The following is a 20,043-nucleotide window of genomic DNA, read 5'->3' on the forward strand; positions in this document are numbered from 1 at the left end:
TAAAGAAGAATTCTATTAAGCACAAAGCCTCATAAAATCACAATTAGAATTTATTCACTCTTGAATTAGAAACTAAAAACTTAGCCACTCATGGTGGAGTAAGAATTCACAAGAATTGTAGAGAGTGGAAGAAGAATATGAATATGAATCTGAATATGAATATAAGGTACTTCCAGCCGTCCTTATATAGAAAGTAAAACCCTAAACCCTAATAGAATCCTTATAAAAAAGAAATAAGCTTCCTATTTAATCTTATCCTAGTTAGTAAATTGGAAGCCCAAATTTTGAATGCTTGACCTTGTTTCCTGTTGAAATTGAAGATTATTGTTAGCAAGATTTTTAACAATATCTTCCATAGACATACCTGAATTTGGAGCTTGAGGTTGTCTATTGAAATTTTGTGGAGGATATTTATGTTGTCCTCCTTGGTTCCCATAGCTCAAATTCGGGTGATCTCTCCATCCAGGATTGTAATGATTGGAAAAGGGGTCATACTTCCTTTGAGGTTGACCAGCAAATCCGCCTAGAGCATTAGCTTCTTGCATGGAGTCTTGTTGCAATGTTGGACACATATCGGTGGGATGTCTTTGCAGTGAACATATTCCACAGACTTTTGCCATTTGCAAGCCCTACAGCCATTTGACGAACCAAAGCACTTAAATCAGAAATTTGATTTTCAAGATTTTTAGTACTTACCTCATTAACTCGCCTTGTAGCTCCATCAGCCCTTGTACCAAATTGCTGAGAATTTTCGGCCATGTTTGAAATTAATTGTTTGGCTTCTTCAGGCGTTTTATCTACCAAAGCTCCACCACTTGCTGCATCAATCATGCTCCTATCCACTTGCTGCATCAATCATGCTCCTATCCATTGGCAATAATCCTTCATAGAAATATTGGATTAGGAGTTGCAGAGAGATTTGATGATGTGGGCATTTAGCACATAGTTGCTTGAACCTTTCCCAATATTCATACAATGTTTCTCCAGTGAACTGTGTTATGCCATAAATTTCTTTTCTGATGTTGGCAGCTCTTGTTGCAGGGAAAAACTTGTCTAGGAACAATCTTTTCATCTCGTTCCATGTTGTTATTGAACCGGAAGGTAGATAATAGAGCCAATCATTTGCTTTATCCTTCAAAGAAAAGGGAAAAGCTCTAAGATTTATTTGCTCTTCGGTCACACCATGTGGTTTCATTCCGGAGCATACAATATGGAATTCTTTCAAGTGTTTATGAGGATCTTCACCTGCACATCCACGAAAAGAAGGGAGTAAGTGAATTAAACCAGATTTTAATTCAAAATCAACTGCAATATTAGGAAATGTAATGCATAAAGGTTGTTGATTTAAATCCGTGCAGCCTAGCTCTTTAAGAGTTCATTCGCCATGTTTTCTCATAACTTCTTGAAAGATAGACGTGTCACCAATAGCCAAATCTATCTCCAACTCCTCTATGAGACAACTTTTTCTTTGCTTAGTCTCATTTCTTAATCGGCGCGCTGTCTTCTCAATTTCAGGATTAAACTGCAAATCAATATCTTGAGAAGAACGAGTCATAAAAAAATAATTTAAACAATGAAAAACTAAAATAGGCTCCCCGGCAACGGCGCCAAATTTGAACGGGTTGTCGAAGCCCTTCAAAATAAATTACTGATTTTCTTAAACTAATTTATAGAAAAAGTGAAACCAGGTCGAATCCCAAGAGAACCAATGTGAATAGCTTCTCAAAGTAAAATAAAAGGGGGGTTTTTGAATGTTGAATCAAAATTATAAATAGGCAGAAAATAATAAAGGCTGAATATTTAAAGTAAATAAAAATCAATCTTAACAAATTTTCAATTCAAGGGTGTTGATTCCATCCAATTGTAATCATGATCATAGGCTAAAATATCAATTCTTCTATTCAAGTACTTAGTCTACTTATTCGAAAAAGCCGCAGCAAGTGTAATTCTCCTAATATAGTTGACTTGAACCCAACATCCAAATCAAAACTTATCATTAGTCAACTGGGCACGATAGCGTTCCATATCAACTTAATGATAGCATTAAGAATAATGAGAATGACTAAACCAACATTAATTTAATTGAGATAACTGCAATTGAAATAACCTTGTTCCTTTATTTCCTTAGAGCCTATCATGCAAGCTATGTAATTCGAATAAGCTGCAATCACACACACATGAGCTAGCTCCTTGCTACTTGTGTCAATCGTTCATGACAATTACGGATCACAAACTCAAAGTTTAGCAATAGAAAAATCAATATCAAAGTTGAGTCGTCAGTTCAATCAATATCAATAATTCATAAATAATAAGAACAAGAAATAAAGAATACTTGAATTAAAGAAGAATTATGTTAAGCACAAAGCCTCACAAAATCACAATTGGAATTTATTCACTCTTGAATTAGAAACTAAAAACTTAGCCACTCATGGTGGAGTAAGAATTCACAAGAATTGTAGAGAGTAGAAGAAGAATAAGAATATGAATCTTATTTTGATAACCTGGAATACCATGTAAGTTAGAAACAATTTTGTCAAATCGATACATAAATGAAATTTTCGGTGAAGTTTATTCCACGTGGATGCCGGCGCTCTAGTAACCTAAACACGTAGATACGGTGCGTTTACGTAGATACGGTGCGTTTTAAAGCAAAAATAGAAATGTTGCGTTTTGCCCTATAGAAACAGTGCGTTTTTCACATATTAAATTGAAGATCCTTGTTCCCAAATGCATCGTGCTTCATATGCCCCAAATCTCTAATTTCCAAATTTATTTACAATCTGTAACCCTAGTTTTTCTTATTCTCGTAGTTGACATTTGTCTGCTAGTTTGTAGGTCGCGCATGGAAGAGGTAATGGTGTTGTATTAGGTTGATTGAAAGATTTATTTGGAACTTCTGATCCTGTAATGCTTAAATTGCGAGCTAGATCAGCAGTTCGATGGCTTCACCCTGACATATGAATGTCTTCCTTATATGAAAGAGGTAATGAATCATTTGAAGGCTGAAAGGACGCATTAGAAGAGATAATGAAAGTGAAGATGGTAATGGAGTCAACTATTGCAGAAAACTTGATGACTGCAAAAAGCTTGATGACTGCAGAAAACTTGATTACTGCAGAAAGCTTAATTTTGAGAAGAAAATGCTACAAAGAGAGTGTCCTGATGTGGTTTTAGAAAGTTTTGTATTGTACTACTCATTGGTATTGGTATTGTAATGCCTATGAGTTTAGCTTAACTGTTGGATAAATGTTTGTTTTGTAATTTGAACAGAAATATTGAATAAATGACAATGTTAACTTATGATTATTGAGCATTTTGACATAGGCCATATAACTTAAAGTTGGATGCCTTTTGCATGTATGGTACTAGTATTAATCATAAATGGAGAATACAAGTGTTTAAGAAGAGTATGAATTGATGAAAATAAAGGCATTATCTGCCTTCAAAACATTCTGTTAATATGTGTGGGTACAAAGGCAGTATTTGCCTATAAATAATTAGTGCAAAGGCTGCTACAAAGAAAGGCACAAGTCTGCAAACAAGATAACAGACACAATATTTGCCTAAAAAAGGAAATGTCATGCTCTACATTTAATCACAATTGCATTGTAGTAGTCAATTTGCTTGACTCTCTTGGGTTCCAACAGGTGCAGCACCTCTCCCATCATTTTTAGCTCCTCTGCCACGACCTCTGCCAGGTCTATTATTTGTTGAACTTGCAATTGTTGGTCTGGCATAAGAGGGAATTGATTTGCCCTTACTTGCTGCTGCCTTTGCTGCTCACTTTGTACCATAAATGAATTTCACTCTCCTTGATTCAGGCATCTAGAAACCGAACACAATTGCTCCATTAGCCTAGGTATAAAATAATAACAAATAAAATGTTATACTGAAATTACCCTCAAATACATGTTGCTAGAATCTTCAAAGATTCTAACTCCATAACCTTGGTTAACCTGTTTGTACAACCAAAATGAATACAAATTTCTTCCCACTGTTCAAATGTAAACCAAATACAAGTGTTCAAATAACTTACTAATGCAGTTTCTTTTTTCCTCTTTTGAGGTCCACTTGAAGGTGTGCCAGCAAATTGACTTGGTCCACTTGTACTAGAGATATCAGACTGAGTTGTTGGGGAAGTTGCAGTAGATCGAAGTGCAGAAGTTGCTTTTCGTGGCCTGTCACGCTTGACTAGCAGTTTAGGAGGCCTCTTGAAAGATGGATCATTTTTCATCTTACAACTCCTCTTATTGTGCCCAACTCCTCCACAAACTGCACAAGTCATTTGAATTCCTTGTCTAGACAACTTATTAGGATTCTTTGGATCTTCAGTGATATCTCTCTTCATGTTCTTCTTAGGTCTGCCAGGCATTTTCTTAAATTTGAGTGTCTTGATTGGAAGGCCATCAGCTTGTGGCCACATTTTTCTACCATTCAGTGGCTCAAAAGCATTTTTGTAGGTTTCAATATAAGTTTCTACACTATAGTACTTGTCCACAAATGTTGCACTATCCTAGTTCATCCAATGAATGCTAGAACATGCATGGATACAAGGAATGCCTGTTATCTGCCATGTTCTACAAGTACAAGTGTGCGCATTGATATCAACCACAAACTGATCATCTCCTATGTTCACTTGGAACTTGCCACCAACAGCAGGTTTGAAAGTACATAATCTGCTATTGTACTTGATTTCTTCAAGCTTAGTTCTAATTCTAGGTGTGATGAAGTCAGTTAAACTAGTAGCATGCATTAACTTACTGTGCATTCTCTCCATTAATGCACATTTAATCTCTTCTAGCATGTCTATAATGGTCATACTCCTAAATTTCACAATGTAACCATTGAAGATTTCACTGACATTGTTATCAATCATATCACACTTAGGAAGCTCAGAAATAAATGACTTACAAAATTTGGATGGATGCCTCTATAAAAAATTGTTATAGGCAGCTTCATTCTCTACTTTAATTTGATCAATGGCTTCCTTATAAGTAGCTTCATAAGTACTTCTAGCTGCACTTCAAAACATGTTTTTTAAAACTTGCCCCTTAAACTCCTTCTTCCAATTACAATAAACATGCCTAGCACAATTTCTATGTTTAGCAAAAGGTGCTAGGTTCTTTATAGCATTAGTAAGACCTTGTGCAATAGAGCAAATATAATTATTAAGCAAATACAAATATAAAGTAAATAATAATTAAAACAGTCAAGAAAAATCACTTTTTGTTGGTCTGATATAAAGGTCCACCCTAAACCATCTGTAATTTGCAGCTCCTCTAAAATAATGGTTAAAAACTAAGTTCAAAAGTACTCATTCTCACATTCAACTACAGCCCAAAAGATGGAGAACATTTGATTGTTCCCATCTTTAGCAACTGCACATAATAGTGCCCCACCTAAAAAAGTTTTCAAAAAACACCCATCAAATCCAATAATGGGTCTGCAACCCTTCAAAAACCATTTCCTCAAGGAATTAAAGCCTATGAAGAACCCTTTAAAAGTGCAGTCTTCATCAAGGAGGAAATCAAATATGCCTTCCTTATCCACCCTAAGCAATTCAGCTTTATAGCCTCTTAACTTAGCATAATGTTCTTGTACAGACCCTCTTAGCATATTAAGTGCTTTCCATTTTGCCATATAGCACTTTGTTCTTGACACTTGAACACAGAACTTCTCAAGTAAGTCTTCCTCCAAGTCCTTCACACTCTAATTGCCATTTCTTCTAAATCTATGTATATATTTCTTAGCTATCCATTCAGAGGTAGCTTGCCTATTTTTCATCTCCCTAGGACACCTATGCTCACCAACATATGTCTTAATAGCAAAGGTATGATCTCTTTTAATCATGCTTCCATATAGTCTCTATGGTCATTCCTTGTCACATCTCATTCGAAGTTGGTACTTGTTGCTTCTCATCACCTGCACATTGTGACCATTAATAATTGCCCATTTACAAACTGCAGCTTTGCACTAATGTGCATCTTCAAATCGCATTCCAAGAACCAACTGTAAATACTTATGATCACATATGGGATCATATACAACCCTCTTAATCCTCTTTCTTGAAGCCTTTTCAATGCCATCCTCATCAGTACTGTCTGAATTCACATCCCCATCAGAGTCCTCGTATTCACTTACAAAGCCAGATGCTTCATGTCCAGCATTTTCTGCCCTAGTAATGCTATCAGTAGATGTTCTTTTGTACTGCAAACCAGTGTTGCCATGTAATATGTCAGCAAGCTCATCAACAGGCACATAATTCTTATACTTTGCTGTCCTTTTCCTTGCTTCCACATACTCATCATCATCTGATAGTTCATTATCATTTAGTCCATCATCTGTGTCTCTCTCATCAACTGGTAAGTACTCAGGATCCTTTCTAATTCTACTTGCTCCTGCAATTGCTCACTATGTTCAACACTGACATCAAACACAGTTTCATCTAAAGGTGCTAAATTCTCACTCTCATCCTCAGTTTCATCTAAATCATCAGTCTCACTCTCACTCTCATCAACTGGTAAGTAGTCAGAATCCTCTTCTGATTCTACTTCCTGCTGTAATTGCTCACTATGTTCCTCAGTTTCATGTACACCTTCTGGATTTTCACTAATACAGCTAACACCACCAGGCAATGGTATTTGTCCTTTCTCTCCTTCGACATAGACTTGTAATACTCCATTGCCTTCATCTATATACTTAATCATTTCCATTAACCCTCTATCATCCACCATTTCCCTTAACCCATCCTTCAAACTCATTCCTGGAATCTTATAAGAAATCTTTGGCCCATAATACCCTAGTTTTTCTGTTTCATCAAGTATGTCCAAATATCCTATCCTATATGGGTCTAATCCATGTTTAGGCAAAATATCTCCACCTACATAAACCACATTTCCCTCAAACAGATGCAAAACACCCACCATAGTTTATATATACAGAAAAGCTATCAGACATTCTATTGAAAGAGTGCATGAGTTAATATTTCAACAAGACAAACACAATACATACATGAATAAGACCCTACAGACCATGACAAACTCAAATAAATAAATACAAAAATCACAGTAAACTCAAATACATTTTCAGAAACTCGAAAGTGTGGTAATAAAAAATTGATTGATACCCTACCCCACACATATCGCACTCATCTCGTTAATGTAAAAGTTTTTTAGAAAAGTAATTAACACTGTAATAACTTACTTGTCTTTTTCCAGTGGTCGGTACTTCAAGGGACCACAATGTTCGATGCATGCTGCTGTCTTTGTTGGTTGAAGGGACCACAACGTGTTTGATTCTTCAAAGCGGCTTCACTTTCACTCTCTTTTACTTTCACTCTATTCTTCAAATGGTTTCAGTAATCACAAACGGTAAGAAATAACGGCTATTTCAATTTTGGGGATTTAGGGTTTTCTTACACCATATACGCCATCGTTCTGATCTTCTTCTTTTTTTGTTCTATTTAATATGTGAAAAAACGCACTGTTTCTATAGGGCAAAACGCAACATTTCTGCTTTTGCTTTAAAACGCACCGTATCTACGTGTTTAAGTTACTAGAGCGTCGGCACCCACGTGGAATAAATTTCACCGGAAATTTCATTTATGTATCGATTTGACAAAATTGATAATGTTACGCATGACATTGTTACAATTAAAAACACATGATTAAATTGAGAAAACCGCCAAAGGTTGAGAATTCTAATGCAATTAACCCTTATTTTAATATCAAAGCGTTCTTTTCAATTTTTTTTATATACTTTCATTTTGTCTAAATGTTTAAGTTACTAATTGAGTGTCTATTAATAATTTATATTTATTGTGCACTTTTGTTCGGAAATAATACCTAATTAATATCTCTAATACATCGGCGTATATATCTAATAAAAATATATTTGATTTGTTGTATTCCTTAATTTGTATTTTCTATGAATTCATCCCTAACGGAACTCTTCGTCAATATCTACAGGATTTCTCATTATCACGGGAAATGCGCTTACGGATTTGTCATTGAAGTTTCTGGAGCACTTTCCAACTTGCATTCTGCAGCAACCGTACCAATTTATCATCGCGATATCAAGTCGAAAAAGGTTCTGTTAGATGAAAAATATAGAGCAGAAGTATGGAACTTCAAGATCCATTTTTATTGATCAAACTCATTTGACTACTCGTCTGAATTGCAGGGAACCTTTGGATATGTGGATCCAGGGTACTTTTAGTCTACCCAATTTACTGAAAAGAGCAGCACTTGTAGATTTGGAGTAGCCCTCGTCGAGCGCTTAACCGGACAAAAGCCAGTTTCTTCAGCAGGGTTAAAAAGAAGGTATTGGTTTAGCAGCACATTTCATTCTTTCAATGGAAAACGACAAGCTCTTTGGCATTATTGATCCTTGAATTACTGACGAATTTGATAAGAACAAGTAGCAGTACTTGCTAACCTTGGCAAAAAGATGCTTGAACCTAACAGGCAAGCTACGACCGAGAGACAATGAAAGAGGTGACCGTACAATTGGAGGGGCTTCAACTGCCACAAAAATACTTGAGCATTCAACAAAATAATTATGAAATTAAATCTAACCCTTCCGATGTTTCCTCTACTTCAACTTGCTCAGGTTGTGACAGTGGTAGTAGAATTATCGACACTCCTATGGGTCCATTGGCTTCTTGCAAAAGCAAAACCTGGTAATTAAGATTTAACAATGTATGTAACCCTCGTATTCGTTTCCCATTGTGAAGCAGGTCGACAATCTTAGCTTGCCAAGAGAACTTCATATAAGATGAAACACACATCCATATAAAGCTGAATCATTGTACAAATTTCTTACTCTCAATACCAGCGAACAAGTGTCTTTAATGTGTAATCAAAGCCGGTATTTGCGACTAACACAGCTAGTTTGGAGTATTTGATAAATTTGGGGACTGGAGCAACATATATTTAAGCAGTTTGCAGAATTCGGAAATCCAGGAATTAGAATACAAAAGCTTTTAACTGCTAAAGGATTTCGATTTCTTCCCTCACCAGATAAGAACTACCAATTGCTGGTTTACGAAATGAACCTGTAATGCAAAACAGGGTCGGCTACGTAACTTCTCCTGTCCCGCTGCACCATTTAACTTGCCTTGTGGTTATATTATCAGAACATTATTCATGGCACTAGGCTAAGTTTTCAGGTCAAAGTTGGAAGCAAAATAAAAGTAGGCAAAAGAGATAATGGAATATGTATCTCAAATTATCAATTTGATATAAAATATTTTAACCACAAGAAAATATCACCTAGAAAATCAAATTCAAGCTAAGGATAATGTTCTGATGTGATTATAACTTTTCCATGACAAATTCCGGTGGCAATCATGTATAAAGTAACCAACAAGAAGCTCGGGCACCCCCTCAGAATGATTAAAGGGGTTAAAAAAAAAAAAACTATCAATTAAAATTGTTGTCAATGTGCTAGAAAAATTTCATTTTGCCCTTGACTGACGACTTTGCCAGCTCTAAGTTACATAATGCTTTCTGTTTCCCTGTCAAGCCAGAACAAGATCCAGTCGCCCCTAAAGTAACAGCAAAGTAAAGATAGATGGTGCATAGGAAAGCCAGAAGAACCAATGCTGTTAATAGGAAACGGTGCCTCTGAACGAGTGTTGACCAGCTACCCAACTCATCCCGGGGGAATTGTTTCCGAAAAGACGGTGACCTCCGATGAGGAGAAGATAAAATGTTGTCAAGAACCATGTCCTTTAAACGAACCCCCTCAACCAACCTGATATGTCATACGAAATTGTAATGACAAGGACAAGTAAAAGGGCATGAGTGCGGATATTACACAGAAAAATGCACAAGATCAAGTGAAAGATCATTGTTAGTTTAATTTTTACAGTCAGAAGACAATGTAACAGGTCTTAGTTGATGGAAAGCGATGCAGGTTTTCAAAAGCTACCATAATAAATGCAATTGGTTGGAAAAGCAGGGGAATAAAGACAGAGAATTGAAGACAGACACCTCATGAAAGCATCATCCATATGACTAAATGAAATCACATCCTTGAAAGCCATGAGCAGCTACATATTTGCATTGACTGAAAGATATCTGTCCTCAACATGCTAAAAGCTAAGGGTGCCATTAAAGAAATGGAATGATCTCCCATCTTTTAAGCAATGAAACATAGAGAATTAGCATGATCCGCAGTGCTAATTGCTTCTGTTGAAACAATAGGGTCAAGTTGGGACCGCCTTAGACTAATCAAAGTGCATATCCAGAGATTTACGGCCCAGTAAACGAAATTGACCAGAAAAAGGATCACTAATGTTCAAAACCACAATAACCTGACAGGACAGTGGCACCATGATTATTACAGATGGTACAAAAATAACTTCTAGATTTTCAAAAGAAATGTTAAATAGTTAAACAGTTTATCCTAGAAATCGAAAAGAAAAAAAAAAAGGTTGTGGATCGATTGTTAAACCAGGAAAACAAATACAGATGGATCCATTTTCGTTTCCTATGAAATATCTGACAAATTACGTTACAGACAGCCCCAAACACTTTGCCCGACCAATCAATCCATCACATAGAATAAAAAAGTCGACCATCCTAAGAAGCATTATATTTCAACATTTTGGGTACTTGATAAAAACCATAAAGGCAGTTAAGTACACCATATGCTTAAGAACTAAAACAAAACAGGTTAAAGCTTTTGACTCATTTCTTGATTTTATTTAATTTTTTTGGAAAAAGTTTCAGATTTTAGATCTCTCCCTTGCAAGTACAGAGAATGAATTAGTCTCATCGCAAGAACCAAAAAAAAACACTTTAGTAATCAAAACCCAGATCAGCAAAAATAAGATTGAACAAGAAACAATAAAAATCGGAGAGAATTTCGCACAGATCTAATGAAATGAAAAAAGAGAGAAAAGGGGAGAGAGAGAGACTTACGGTAAGAGGAAGGGATGAAGAAACTTTTAGACCCTTTCTCTCTGTTAGCTTTTGTGTGTAATTGTGGTTTGCTCGGGAAATAATAAAAATAAATAAATAATTGAGTAAGTAGAAATGGGTGTCTTCTCCGTGTGTCTCGGCTTCGGTGTGAAGGCTCACGCGATTTTACCACCAGCGGAAAATGAGGTGTAGATAGAGATGATTAGAGAACACTAAAATGTATTAATATCATTATTATTACTATTACAGAAAAGGAAAGGAAAGGAAAACGAAAGGAGCAGCGAGTGGAGGGTTGGAAATGAGGGAGAATGAGAGTTGCACAAACAAAGTTTATAGTTTTATACGTGATTTGTTGGACTACTTGTTTGAAGAACCTTGTATTTAATTGACCCTTCCCACTGTCAAAGGCCGTCAAATTGTTGGGACAACAAAGAGTGCACTTCACGTTCTCACCCTTAGGCCTTGGGCTCGGTTGGCCTCCCTCCACCATCGAAGGCATATAAATCGACCATTGAACATGTGTAATGCAAACCCCCTTTTTGTTATCTTTTTATTTGTATATATTATCTATAATTAATTTAAAATATATCGAATAAATTTTTTTATAAATAATAAAATAATATATATTTTAATTATATTATAAGAAATTTCTACTATCACATTTACATGTTTTTGAGTTGCGAATCCTTTATTAAGACGTTAAATTTTTATATTTTATTTTTAAAAACTTATTAACTTTGATCATATTGCATTAAATCATTATAATTTTATTCTTATATATATTACTTGTTTATTTCCTTAAACGAACAAACTAAATGAAATACCACCATAATAAGAAGTGTGACAAAATAAAATTAAAGAAAAATGTACCTTTGTTATAAAATAATTAAATTATAATGAGTAAAGAATAAGTGTTGAGTTGTATTAATAAAATTAAATATTAAATATTTTATAACCTTTTATTTAATTTTTAATTTTTTATATTAAAATTATAATTTCAATTCTAATATTTAATATTTGAATCAGAAGAACAAATTCTTATCTTAGTTTCATCATAAAATGAAATTATTTTCACAATTATTACTAGTCTAACCTCATTAAGCTCAAAAGAAATTCTCTAACTCATATATTTTGACTTTAATACCCATTCAATTTTGTTGATTTTAATGAACCTCTTATTCTTTTTGCTTTTTAAGCCCTGCATTAGAAAGGCTTGGAGTAAATAATCTATCGAAATATCCAGATGATTTAATTAATTTAGCTACAAAAGAGAAGAAAGACCATTTCAAATAGAAGACCAATTCCATAAATTCCCATGAAGCTTAATGTAAATATAGTAAAAGTGATTTTTTATATAAAAATAATTTTTGTATAGTAATAAATTATTAAAATTTTAATATAAACTAGTTATAAATAAAAATAATTTTTTTACTGTAATAAATTATAAATATTTTAATTATGTTTTAAAAAAATATTGTTCAATATAGTAATATTTATATATATTATTTTAAAAATTATATATTATGTTATAATTTGTCTCAGTGTAGTATTATTTTGTCTTATCAGTTTTATTTATATGATAATTGATAAAATATTTATGTATTTTATCATTTATTTTTATTATTTGATTAACAAAATTAAGTATTAAATTTAAAAATATTATTAGTATCAAACCTCCATTAAATTATAATCTCTCTATATTTATAAATTTATAAATTATAATTTCTCTATAATCATAAATTTTATTTGATATCAAATATATAATTATAATATTATTTTTTTAAAAAGCCCTCTTAAGTCTTGATGCATTTTCTTTTTATTACAAATAAAAGTAAGAGAAATTTAAATTTAGAATTTTATTTGAATTAATATATACATTTATCAAGAGGCTTTACTTGCCAACTATTATTATGTAAAATCAGCATGTGATAAAAGGACAAAAATAAAAACATAAAGAAAAAATCCTAATCGTACGTAAGAAAGGCCCACCTAGAAAAATCAACGGCAGGCATTAAACGAAAGACAAGGCAAAGCATGAACCTGATCATAGAGAGTACAAAAGTAGAAAAAGTCTTTCCTGGCTTGCACTGTGGTCTTTTCTTTTCGTTTTTTACCTCACTTCCCTCTAACCAGACAAAGCATTAGATTAAAAGCAAAGTTCATCTCTTCTTCTTCAATTTAGTTTCGTTCCATCTGTGCAATCAAAGCATTTTATTATTCTTACAGGTATATTTATTTTCCACAATTAAAATAATTATTATTATCACATATATATATATATATATATATATATATATATATATATATATATTTATCTTGGTTTTTTTTAGTAAAGGCGATAATCTCGAAACTTTAGGTTTTAGTTTTAATTTTTCTTTTAACTTAAGCTACAAATTTAGTTAGGATTTGATTTTAATTGCATCGCGTTGATTATGATGATGTTAATTGATTAACTATGATGTTGATGATAATAATCTTAAAATTTTTATATAAATTAAGCTGGAAATTCAATTAGCTTTTGATTCTTTTTTAAATTATGATGATGATGATGATCATGACGATGATGATGATGATGACGATGATGATGATCTTTTTTTGTCCAGATTAACTTTGTTGGTTGATAAGATGTGGGCGGCTTCTTGCCTTGCGTCTTGCTGTGCGGCGTGCGCCTGTGATGCGTGCCGAACTGTGGTTTCCGGGATAAGCAGGCGATCCGCTAGGATTGCGTACTGTGGTCTCTTTGCTTTGTCTTTAATTGTTTCATGGATTCTCCGTGAAGTTGCTGCTCCTCTGATGGAGAAGCTCCCTTGTAAGCGTTCTCATTATTAATTATTTTCTATCTGTGCTGTACATTATTAGATAGTATGAACTCTTAGCAATTGATCTTAATCTGATATTGGATGTGCATGCAGGGATCAATCACTTCCATAAGACACCTGATAGAGAGTGGTTTGAAACAGATGCTGTGCTGCGGGTTAGCTTGGGGAATTTTTTGTTCTTTACTATTCTTGCAACTCTAATGGTTGGTGTAAAAAGTCAGAAGGATCCTCGTGATGGTTTGCATCATGGTGGATGGATGATGAAAATCATTTGTTGGTGTGTTTTGGTGATTTTTATGTTTTTCCTTCCAAATGAGATTGTCAGCTTCTATGGTAATCAGTTTCATTTTCTACTAGATTTTGTGTTTTGTGATTCTGATTATTATCCTATCTGTTTCTTCTTTTAATGTTATTTCCAATTGTTTGACTTAAGTTAACAGTTAAATTGTATATACGCAGAGTCGATGTCAAAGTTTGGCTCAGGATTGTTTCTTCTGGTTCAAGTTGTCCTTTTGTTGGATTTTGTTCACGGATGGAATGATAAATGGGTTGGATATAATGAGCAGTTCTGGTTAGTTTACCTTAATAACCTTCTGTATTACTTTTGATTTCTGTTTTTTCCTTGCATTTTGCGATGACATTAATTCATACTTATTTTGCAACTTAAATTCTACAGGTATATTGCTCTGTTTGTCGTTTCACTTGTTTGCTATTTGGCAACATTTGTCTTCTCGGGATTTCTTTTCCATTGGTTCACACCATCTGGACAGGACTGTGGGTTAAATACTTTCTTTATTACTATGACCCTCATTCTCGTGATTGTTTTTGCTATTGTCGCACTGCATCCTGCTGTAAGTCTATGTTTTTCTAATTCTAATTTATTTGCTTATTATAATTGCTGATCATTTTACATTTAACTCACACATGCATGAAACAATTATACTGTATTATTAGAAATTCATTTTGACAAGGGTGAGCCTATTTCCATATCGTAGAAGTGCTAAGATCACAACCTTTTCTTATACAAAAAATTATTCACATGAAGAAGAAGTTGTGACCCTAGCAATTTATATTGTGGAAGTAGCATTTACCTTATGAAAAATATACAACTGATTGAGAAATGTCGGCAAAATTAGAGTCAAAACGATTATATCCAATAGCTGAATACGGTTAGAACCCGTTAGATTAGTGTTTCTATTAGTTTTTAACTAGTCTTTGGAGACATCTTCAATTTGGGATTCTTCATAGCATTGATACATTTTATTTCATTCAAAGGCACGCTTCTACAACATGGTCTGAAAAGTAGGTGCAAAATGTTGCGAAGAAAGGATATGCAGAGCAAAGTTCCTTTAAAATAGTTGAAATAATAATTAAATAATATAATCCTAGAACTGATGTTGATCTAAAGGATTGGAATTTGTCCTCGCCAACAGGCAACATGGATTGCATTTAATAATCTTAATCTACTTCCAAGATCTTGTGTTCTCAGTGAGGAGGTGCCTCCAAACTCGCTCACTTCAAAATTTGAATGACCTGTTATAAATAGTAAATTGTCATTCTGATGTTGCAAGGATAACTAAAGGGTTAGCTGCACCTTTGTTCATTCTTGTTATGAACAATTTTATGTTTTCTAGGTTTAAACAGCAGTATTCTCCACTTATACCCCAAAAGAAGTGTATAATGGAATCCTTTTTATTCTTTATTGGTGGTAAACAGGTAAGTGGTAGCATTCTGCCAGCTTCAGTTATATCTGCATACTGCATGTACCTATGCTACAGTGGACTTGCCAGTGAACCAAGGGAATATGAGTGCAATGGTCTCCACAAACACTCAAAAGCTGTTTCCACAGGCACCCTCTCTATTGGCCTGCTTACAACTGTTCTGTCAGTAGTCTATTCTGCTGTCCGTGCTGGATCCTCTACAACTCTTCTCTCCCCACCAAGTTCACCCCGTGCAGGTAAATCTTGGGAAAAGATGTGCAAATGTTTATCCAATTTTGGATGAGATGCTAAGAAATATGTATCTTTTGAAGGGTCTCCTTTTCCCTGAAATTTTTTCAAACATAAGCCTTTTATTATGTCATGAGTGGATGTTCTCTCCGTAGCTTATGATCTCAGCTATTTTATGCAATAAAAATGTATAGGACATTTCTTTTGTTGATATCTGACACTTCAATTTCCTTGTGGAGGTGCAGGGAAGCCATTGCTGCCATTGGAAAACAAGATAGCGGAAGAACATGAAGAGAAGGAGAAAGCTAAGCCAGTCACTTATTCTTATGCGTTCTTCCACATCATCTTTTCGCTTGCTAGTATGTATTCTGCAATGCTTTTGACTGGGTGGTCAACCTCAGTTGGGGAGAGTGGGAAGTTAGTTGATGTGGGGTGGCCCTCTGTGTGGGTCCGGATTATTACTGGCTGGGCAACCGCGGGTCTCTATGTTTGGTCTCTGCTAGCACCAATTCTCTTCCCTGACAGGGAGTTCTGAGTTTCCTTTGGGTGATACTGAGACAGATATGAATGGATGTTCAAGTCAGTGTGTATATGTGATGTAATGACAACTTTCTCTAACTTGCATTGTCAAAAGTGGAGTCTCTACTAGTATCGTCTATGACATGGTAAAACATGTCTTACTCCACGCATGAATTGGACTGGTGAAAATTTGTGTTGCATTCGTATATCTCTTCTCCCTCTCTCACCAAACAAACACACAAATGTTGCCCTGCCCCCATGCGCACAAATAGTAGAATATTTCTGTTACGTTTTGTCATCATTTTGGCGCACATGGTCGCTTAATACACTCATATTGGAGCACATAACTGACCCTAGTCCTTCATGCCTTTGCCTTTCACAAATTATAAATCATGTATTATGAAATCTCACGTTTCATTCCATTCAATTCCTTCTCAGATTACTTCCTCATATCATATGAACATGGAAAAATCACCAAAAATCATTGCAAGTGCAATATCCATCTCTGAAATGGTGAAATCTTAAGGAATCTCTTACAATGATCTGCATGCCAACAATTTTGGCTATTAACTTTATGGCATTATGGCAGTCCCCACATATCCTCAAGTTCTTAAACACCCGAACTGTCGTTTTTCCACTTGAATTTAGTATCCCAAAAGCAACTGCCAGCCTTTCACTATGGCTGCAAAGAGTTTCTTCTCTTTGCTCTTGGTCTACATTCTGTAGAACAAAATCAGTGTTGGGCTGATATCCATCTAATCTCATCTTTTCATCTATCTCGTCCAAAAATCTATAGATCATATCCTTCTGTTCATTACTCTTATCTCCAGTAACAAAAGAATACACTTTATTTTTCACCTGAACCCAACTACGACCTGGCGTTTTTGCAAGTCCTTTGTCTCGCATCATTTTTCTAATTTCTGAAGCTTCAACCCACTTTTTTGCTGTAACCAAAATGTTAGATAATAACACATAATTTCCCGCGTTATCTGGTTCGATCTCAAACAGCTGACTTGCTGCTAGTGTCCCCAACTCCACATTCTTGTACACTCTACAAGCCCCAAGCAATGCTCCCCAGGCAGCAGCAGTTGGTTCTATGGGCATTTTTCGGATGAAATCATATGCCTCTTCCAGCCGACCAGCTCGGCTTAGTACATCAACCATGCATGAATAATGATCTGCATCAGGTGTTATTGAATGTTCAGAACTCATTGAATTAAAAACCAAAAGACCTTCATCAGCTAGCTGGGAATGGCTACAACCAGATAGGACACCTATAAACGTAACAGAATTAGGTTCGACCCCTGAGTCTAACATTTTGTTGAATAGTATCAAGGATTCTCCTCCCTTCCCATGCATAGAGTTAGCCATGATCATCGTGTTCCAAGCAACAACGTCTTTCCTTGGCATCGTATTGAAGACATGTCTTGAAAGTTCCAAGTCACCACACTTGGCGTACAACAAAACTAGAGCTGTTGTTATTGTTACATCCTCAATAAACCAATGCCTGAAGACATAACCATGAATCTCTTTCCCACCCCTTAAGCTTTCCAAATTTGTACATCCAGGTAAGGCGCTAACAATCGTGATTCTGTTAGGTTTAATCCCTGAATCTTGCATCTTACAAAGTATTCCCAGTGCCAATTCATGCTGGCCATTCTGCATACAACCACTAATTGCAGCATTCCATGAAGCTTGATTTAACTTGATACCTTCCTTTCTCATTTGATGGAACAAACCAAGACCCCTTTCATATTCTTTATTCAAGAAGTATGCAGTTAACATTACATTCCATGATACAATATCGCGATGATACATGCTATCGAATACCAACCTAGCTTGCTTAAGACCTAAGGAACTAGCATACATGTTCACAAGTGCACTACTCACATAAACATTCCCTTCCATTTCATTCCTTAAAATAAACCCATGAACTTCTCTTCCCAACTTAATATAATCTGCACAAGCAGGTAAAATTGATGACACTGTCAATGAATTAGCTCTAATCCCATTCAACCCCATCTCCCTAAAGAGCAATATTCCCTGTCTACACATCCCACAATTAACATAACAATAAGTCATTGAAGTCCAAGAAACAACATCTTTAACCACCATATCATCAAAAACACACCTAGCTCCGTTAACAAACTTACATTTCCCGAACATATCAATCAATGCATTACCCAAAACGAGATCTTTATTAAACCCAAACTGAATTGCATCATCATGTATCTTCTTAGCCACGACAAGATCACCAGAAGCAGCACATGCCTTTGCTACAGATAGTAACACAAATTTATCAGGCCTTACATTGCGTGATAATAATGTACTGTAGATATCTATGGCTTTCTTAGGGAATCCGTGTTGAGTATGGCCTGAAATTAAAATGGTCCATGTACGCAAGTCTGGTTCAGGAATTTTATCGAACAAGTAGAGTGCGCGTTTTAAGTCACCGGAGTTTAGACAAGTCTTTATCAGTTTGATGCTCTGGCAAGGTTGGAGATTCGCGGGTAGCTTTGATACCATCTGATTTTTGAGTGTATTTGGTATAAAATGCGCTTTAAGAACCTTCCTTTACTTTTTCTTTTCTTTTTTTCTTGTTTTTATCTTTTCCGTTAATATACAGTTAGCAAAATATAGCTAGCTGCTAACTAACTGCTGGGACGATAATTTTTTTTTTTAAAAAAAGGATGACTAATTTGTTTTTTTTTTTTTAATTGAAGTCCAATTGATCATGTTTTTCACTATAAAAAGCATTTTTAGTAATGATAAATACGAAAATACAAATTTATATATTTTTCTAATTCTCAAACAAAAATATGAGTGAATCCAATTCAGTTAACGATCGATAACTTATGAGTTGCAAGATTCATAATTAATTTTTTTTATCTATAAATAGTTACTAATAAGTCATTATTTTTGTTATAGAATAAAACATAAAAGGAATTTCTCTCCCACTGTTGGTAGTATATTACTTTTTCAAAATTTGTCAAAAAATTTATTTATTTATTTATTTTATATATCAATCATAAACATTCAGCTGAGCTAAAAATAAAAAGTAATTGTATTTACGTTCAGTTCATATCTTATTAAAAATTTATAAAATTCATTATTAAATATTTAAATATATATATATATATATATATAGAAAAGTATTTTATGGTTTTAACATTTTTATATTTAGAAACTTATTTTTAATAATAAAAAATACCATGTAATTTAATTTTTATATTTTTATTACTTTATAAATTAATATTTTTAATAATAAAATCACTTATTAAATAATTTAACATATAACTAACTACGTCAAATTTATATTTAATAAAATTAATTGTTAATTTTTAAATTTTATTAAAATAAATAAAATAATTTAATTATTAAAATAAATAATTAATATATATATATATATATATATATATATTAAATTATAAAAATCTAAAAAATATTAAATCGTAAAATAGTAAAAATATAAAAACTAAATCACAACAAAAAACTTCATTCCTCTGAATTCAAAAGGGCCTAATCACAATTTCCCAATTTTCAATGCAAGTTGAGGAGTCAAATTTGCTGGTCCAGATCAATGAATTGTAATGCCAACAGCAGCAGACCTACAACGCACGTTAAGACATTGAACATTGCATTTGTTTGATGATCAAATTCATGGGTACATTGATGCAGACAGACCATTTCTATTGGATTGCCATCCGCATGAATGCCCCCCGAGTAAGAAGATGAAAAGTGTTGTCACCTTATATCAAATGACATTCAATAACACATTATCAAAATTACCTTTTAAGGATTCGGGGTCAGGTTTTACAATGCTTGTAT

At 34.1% G+C, this 20,043-nt stretch overlaps 3 protein-coding genes, 1 non-coding gene and 1 pseudogene across 6 annotated transcripts; 3 read left to right on the top strand and 2 right to left on the bottom strand.

Moving 5' to 3' along the window:
• Positions 1–917: 917 nt before the first annotated feature.
• LOC112533810 lies at positions 918–1,024 on the top strand. The gene has a single exon (XR_003078169.2). It is a non-coding gene; the product is annotated as a small nucleolar RNA R71 (small nucleolar RNA).
• A 6,901-nt stretch (positions 1,025–7,925) lies between these two features.
• On the top strand, positions 7,926–8,684 carry LOC125370913 (annotated as a pseudogene).
• Positions 8,685–9,207: 523 nt separating this feature from the next.
• Positions 9,208–11,243, bottom strand: LOC8280287. Of its 2 annotated transcripts, XM_025156283.2 has the most exons (3): positions 10,929–11,243; positions 9,996–10,318; positions 9,208–9,756 (listed from the first exon to the last, which is right to left on the bottom strand). In XM_025156283.2, the coding sequence occupies exons 2-3, from the start codon at positions 10,046–10,048 to the stop codon at positions 9,447–9,449; spliced, it is 363 nt and encodes a 120-aa protein (XP_025012051.1). In that variant the 5' UTR covers positions 10,049–10,318; positions 10,929–11,243; the 3' UTR covers positions 9,208–9,446. The 2 variants fall into 2 exon arrangements, with proteins under 2 accessions (XP_025012051.1, XP_015570687.1); XM_015715201.3 differs by lacking the exon at positions 9,996–10,318 and having other exon boundaries at positions 10,929–11,241.
• A 1,730-nt stretch (positions 11,244–12,973) lies between these two features.
• Positions 12,974–16,423, top strand: LOC8280288 (probable serine incorporator). Of its 2 annotated transcripts, none has more exons than XM_015715408.3 (7): positions 12,974–13,154; positions 13,532–13,737; positions 13,841–14,080; positions 14,207–14,318; positions 14,424–14,598; positions 15,464–15,704; positions 15,936–16,423. In XM_015715408.3, the coding sequence occupies exons 2-7, from the start codon at positions 13,554–13,556 to the stop codon at positions 16,229–16,231; spliced, it is 1,248 nt and encodes a 415-aa protein (XP_015570894.1). In that variant the 5' UTR covers positions 12,974–13,154; positions 13,532–13,553; the 3' UTR covers positions 16,232–16,423. The 2 variants fall into 2 exon arrangements, with proteins under 2 accessions (XP_015570894.1, XP_015570895.1); XM_015715409.3 differs by having other exon boundaries at positions 15,464–15,698.
• A 160-nt stretch (positions 16,424–16,583) lies between these two features.
• LOC8280289 (pentatricopeptide repeat-containing protein At1g20230) lies at positions 16,584–19,253 on the bottom strand. Its single transcript, XM_002512723.4, has one exon. It carries the CDS (start codon positions 18,739–18,741, stop codon positions 16,687–16,689), a length of 2,055 nt encoding a protein of 684 aa, XP_002512769.1. The 5' UTR covers positions 18,742–19,253; the 3' UTR covers positions 16,584–16,686.
• Between the last annotated feature and the right edge of the window lie 790 nt (positions 19,254–20,043).

The sequence above is a fragment of the Ricinus communis genome, chromosome 8, assembly GCF_019578655.1.
Source record: "Ricinus communis isolate WT05 ecotype wild-type chromosome 8, ASM1957865v1, whole genome shotgun sequence".
Lineage (NCBI taxonomy): Eukaryota > Viridiplantae > Streptophyta > Magnoliopsida > Malpighiales > Euphorbiaceae > Ricinus > Ricinus communis.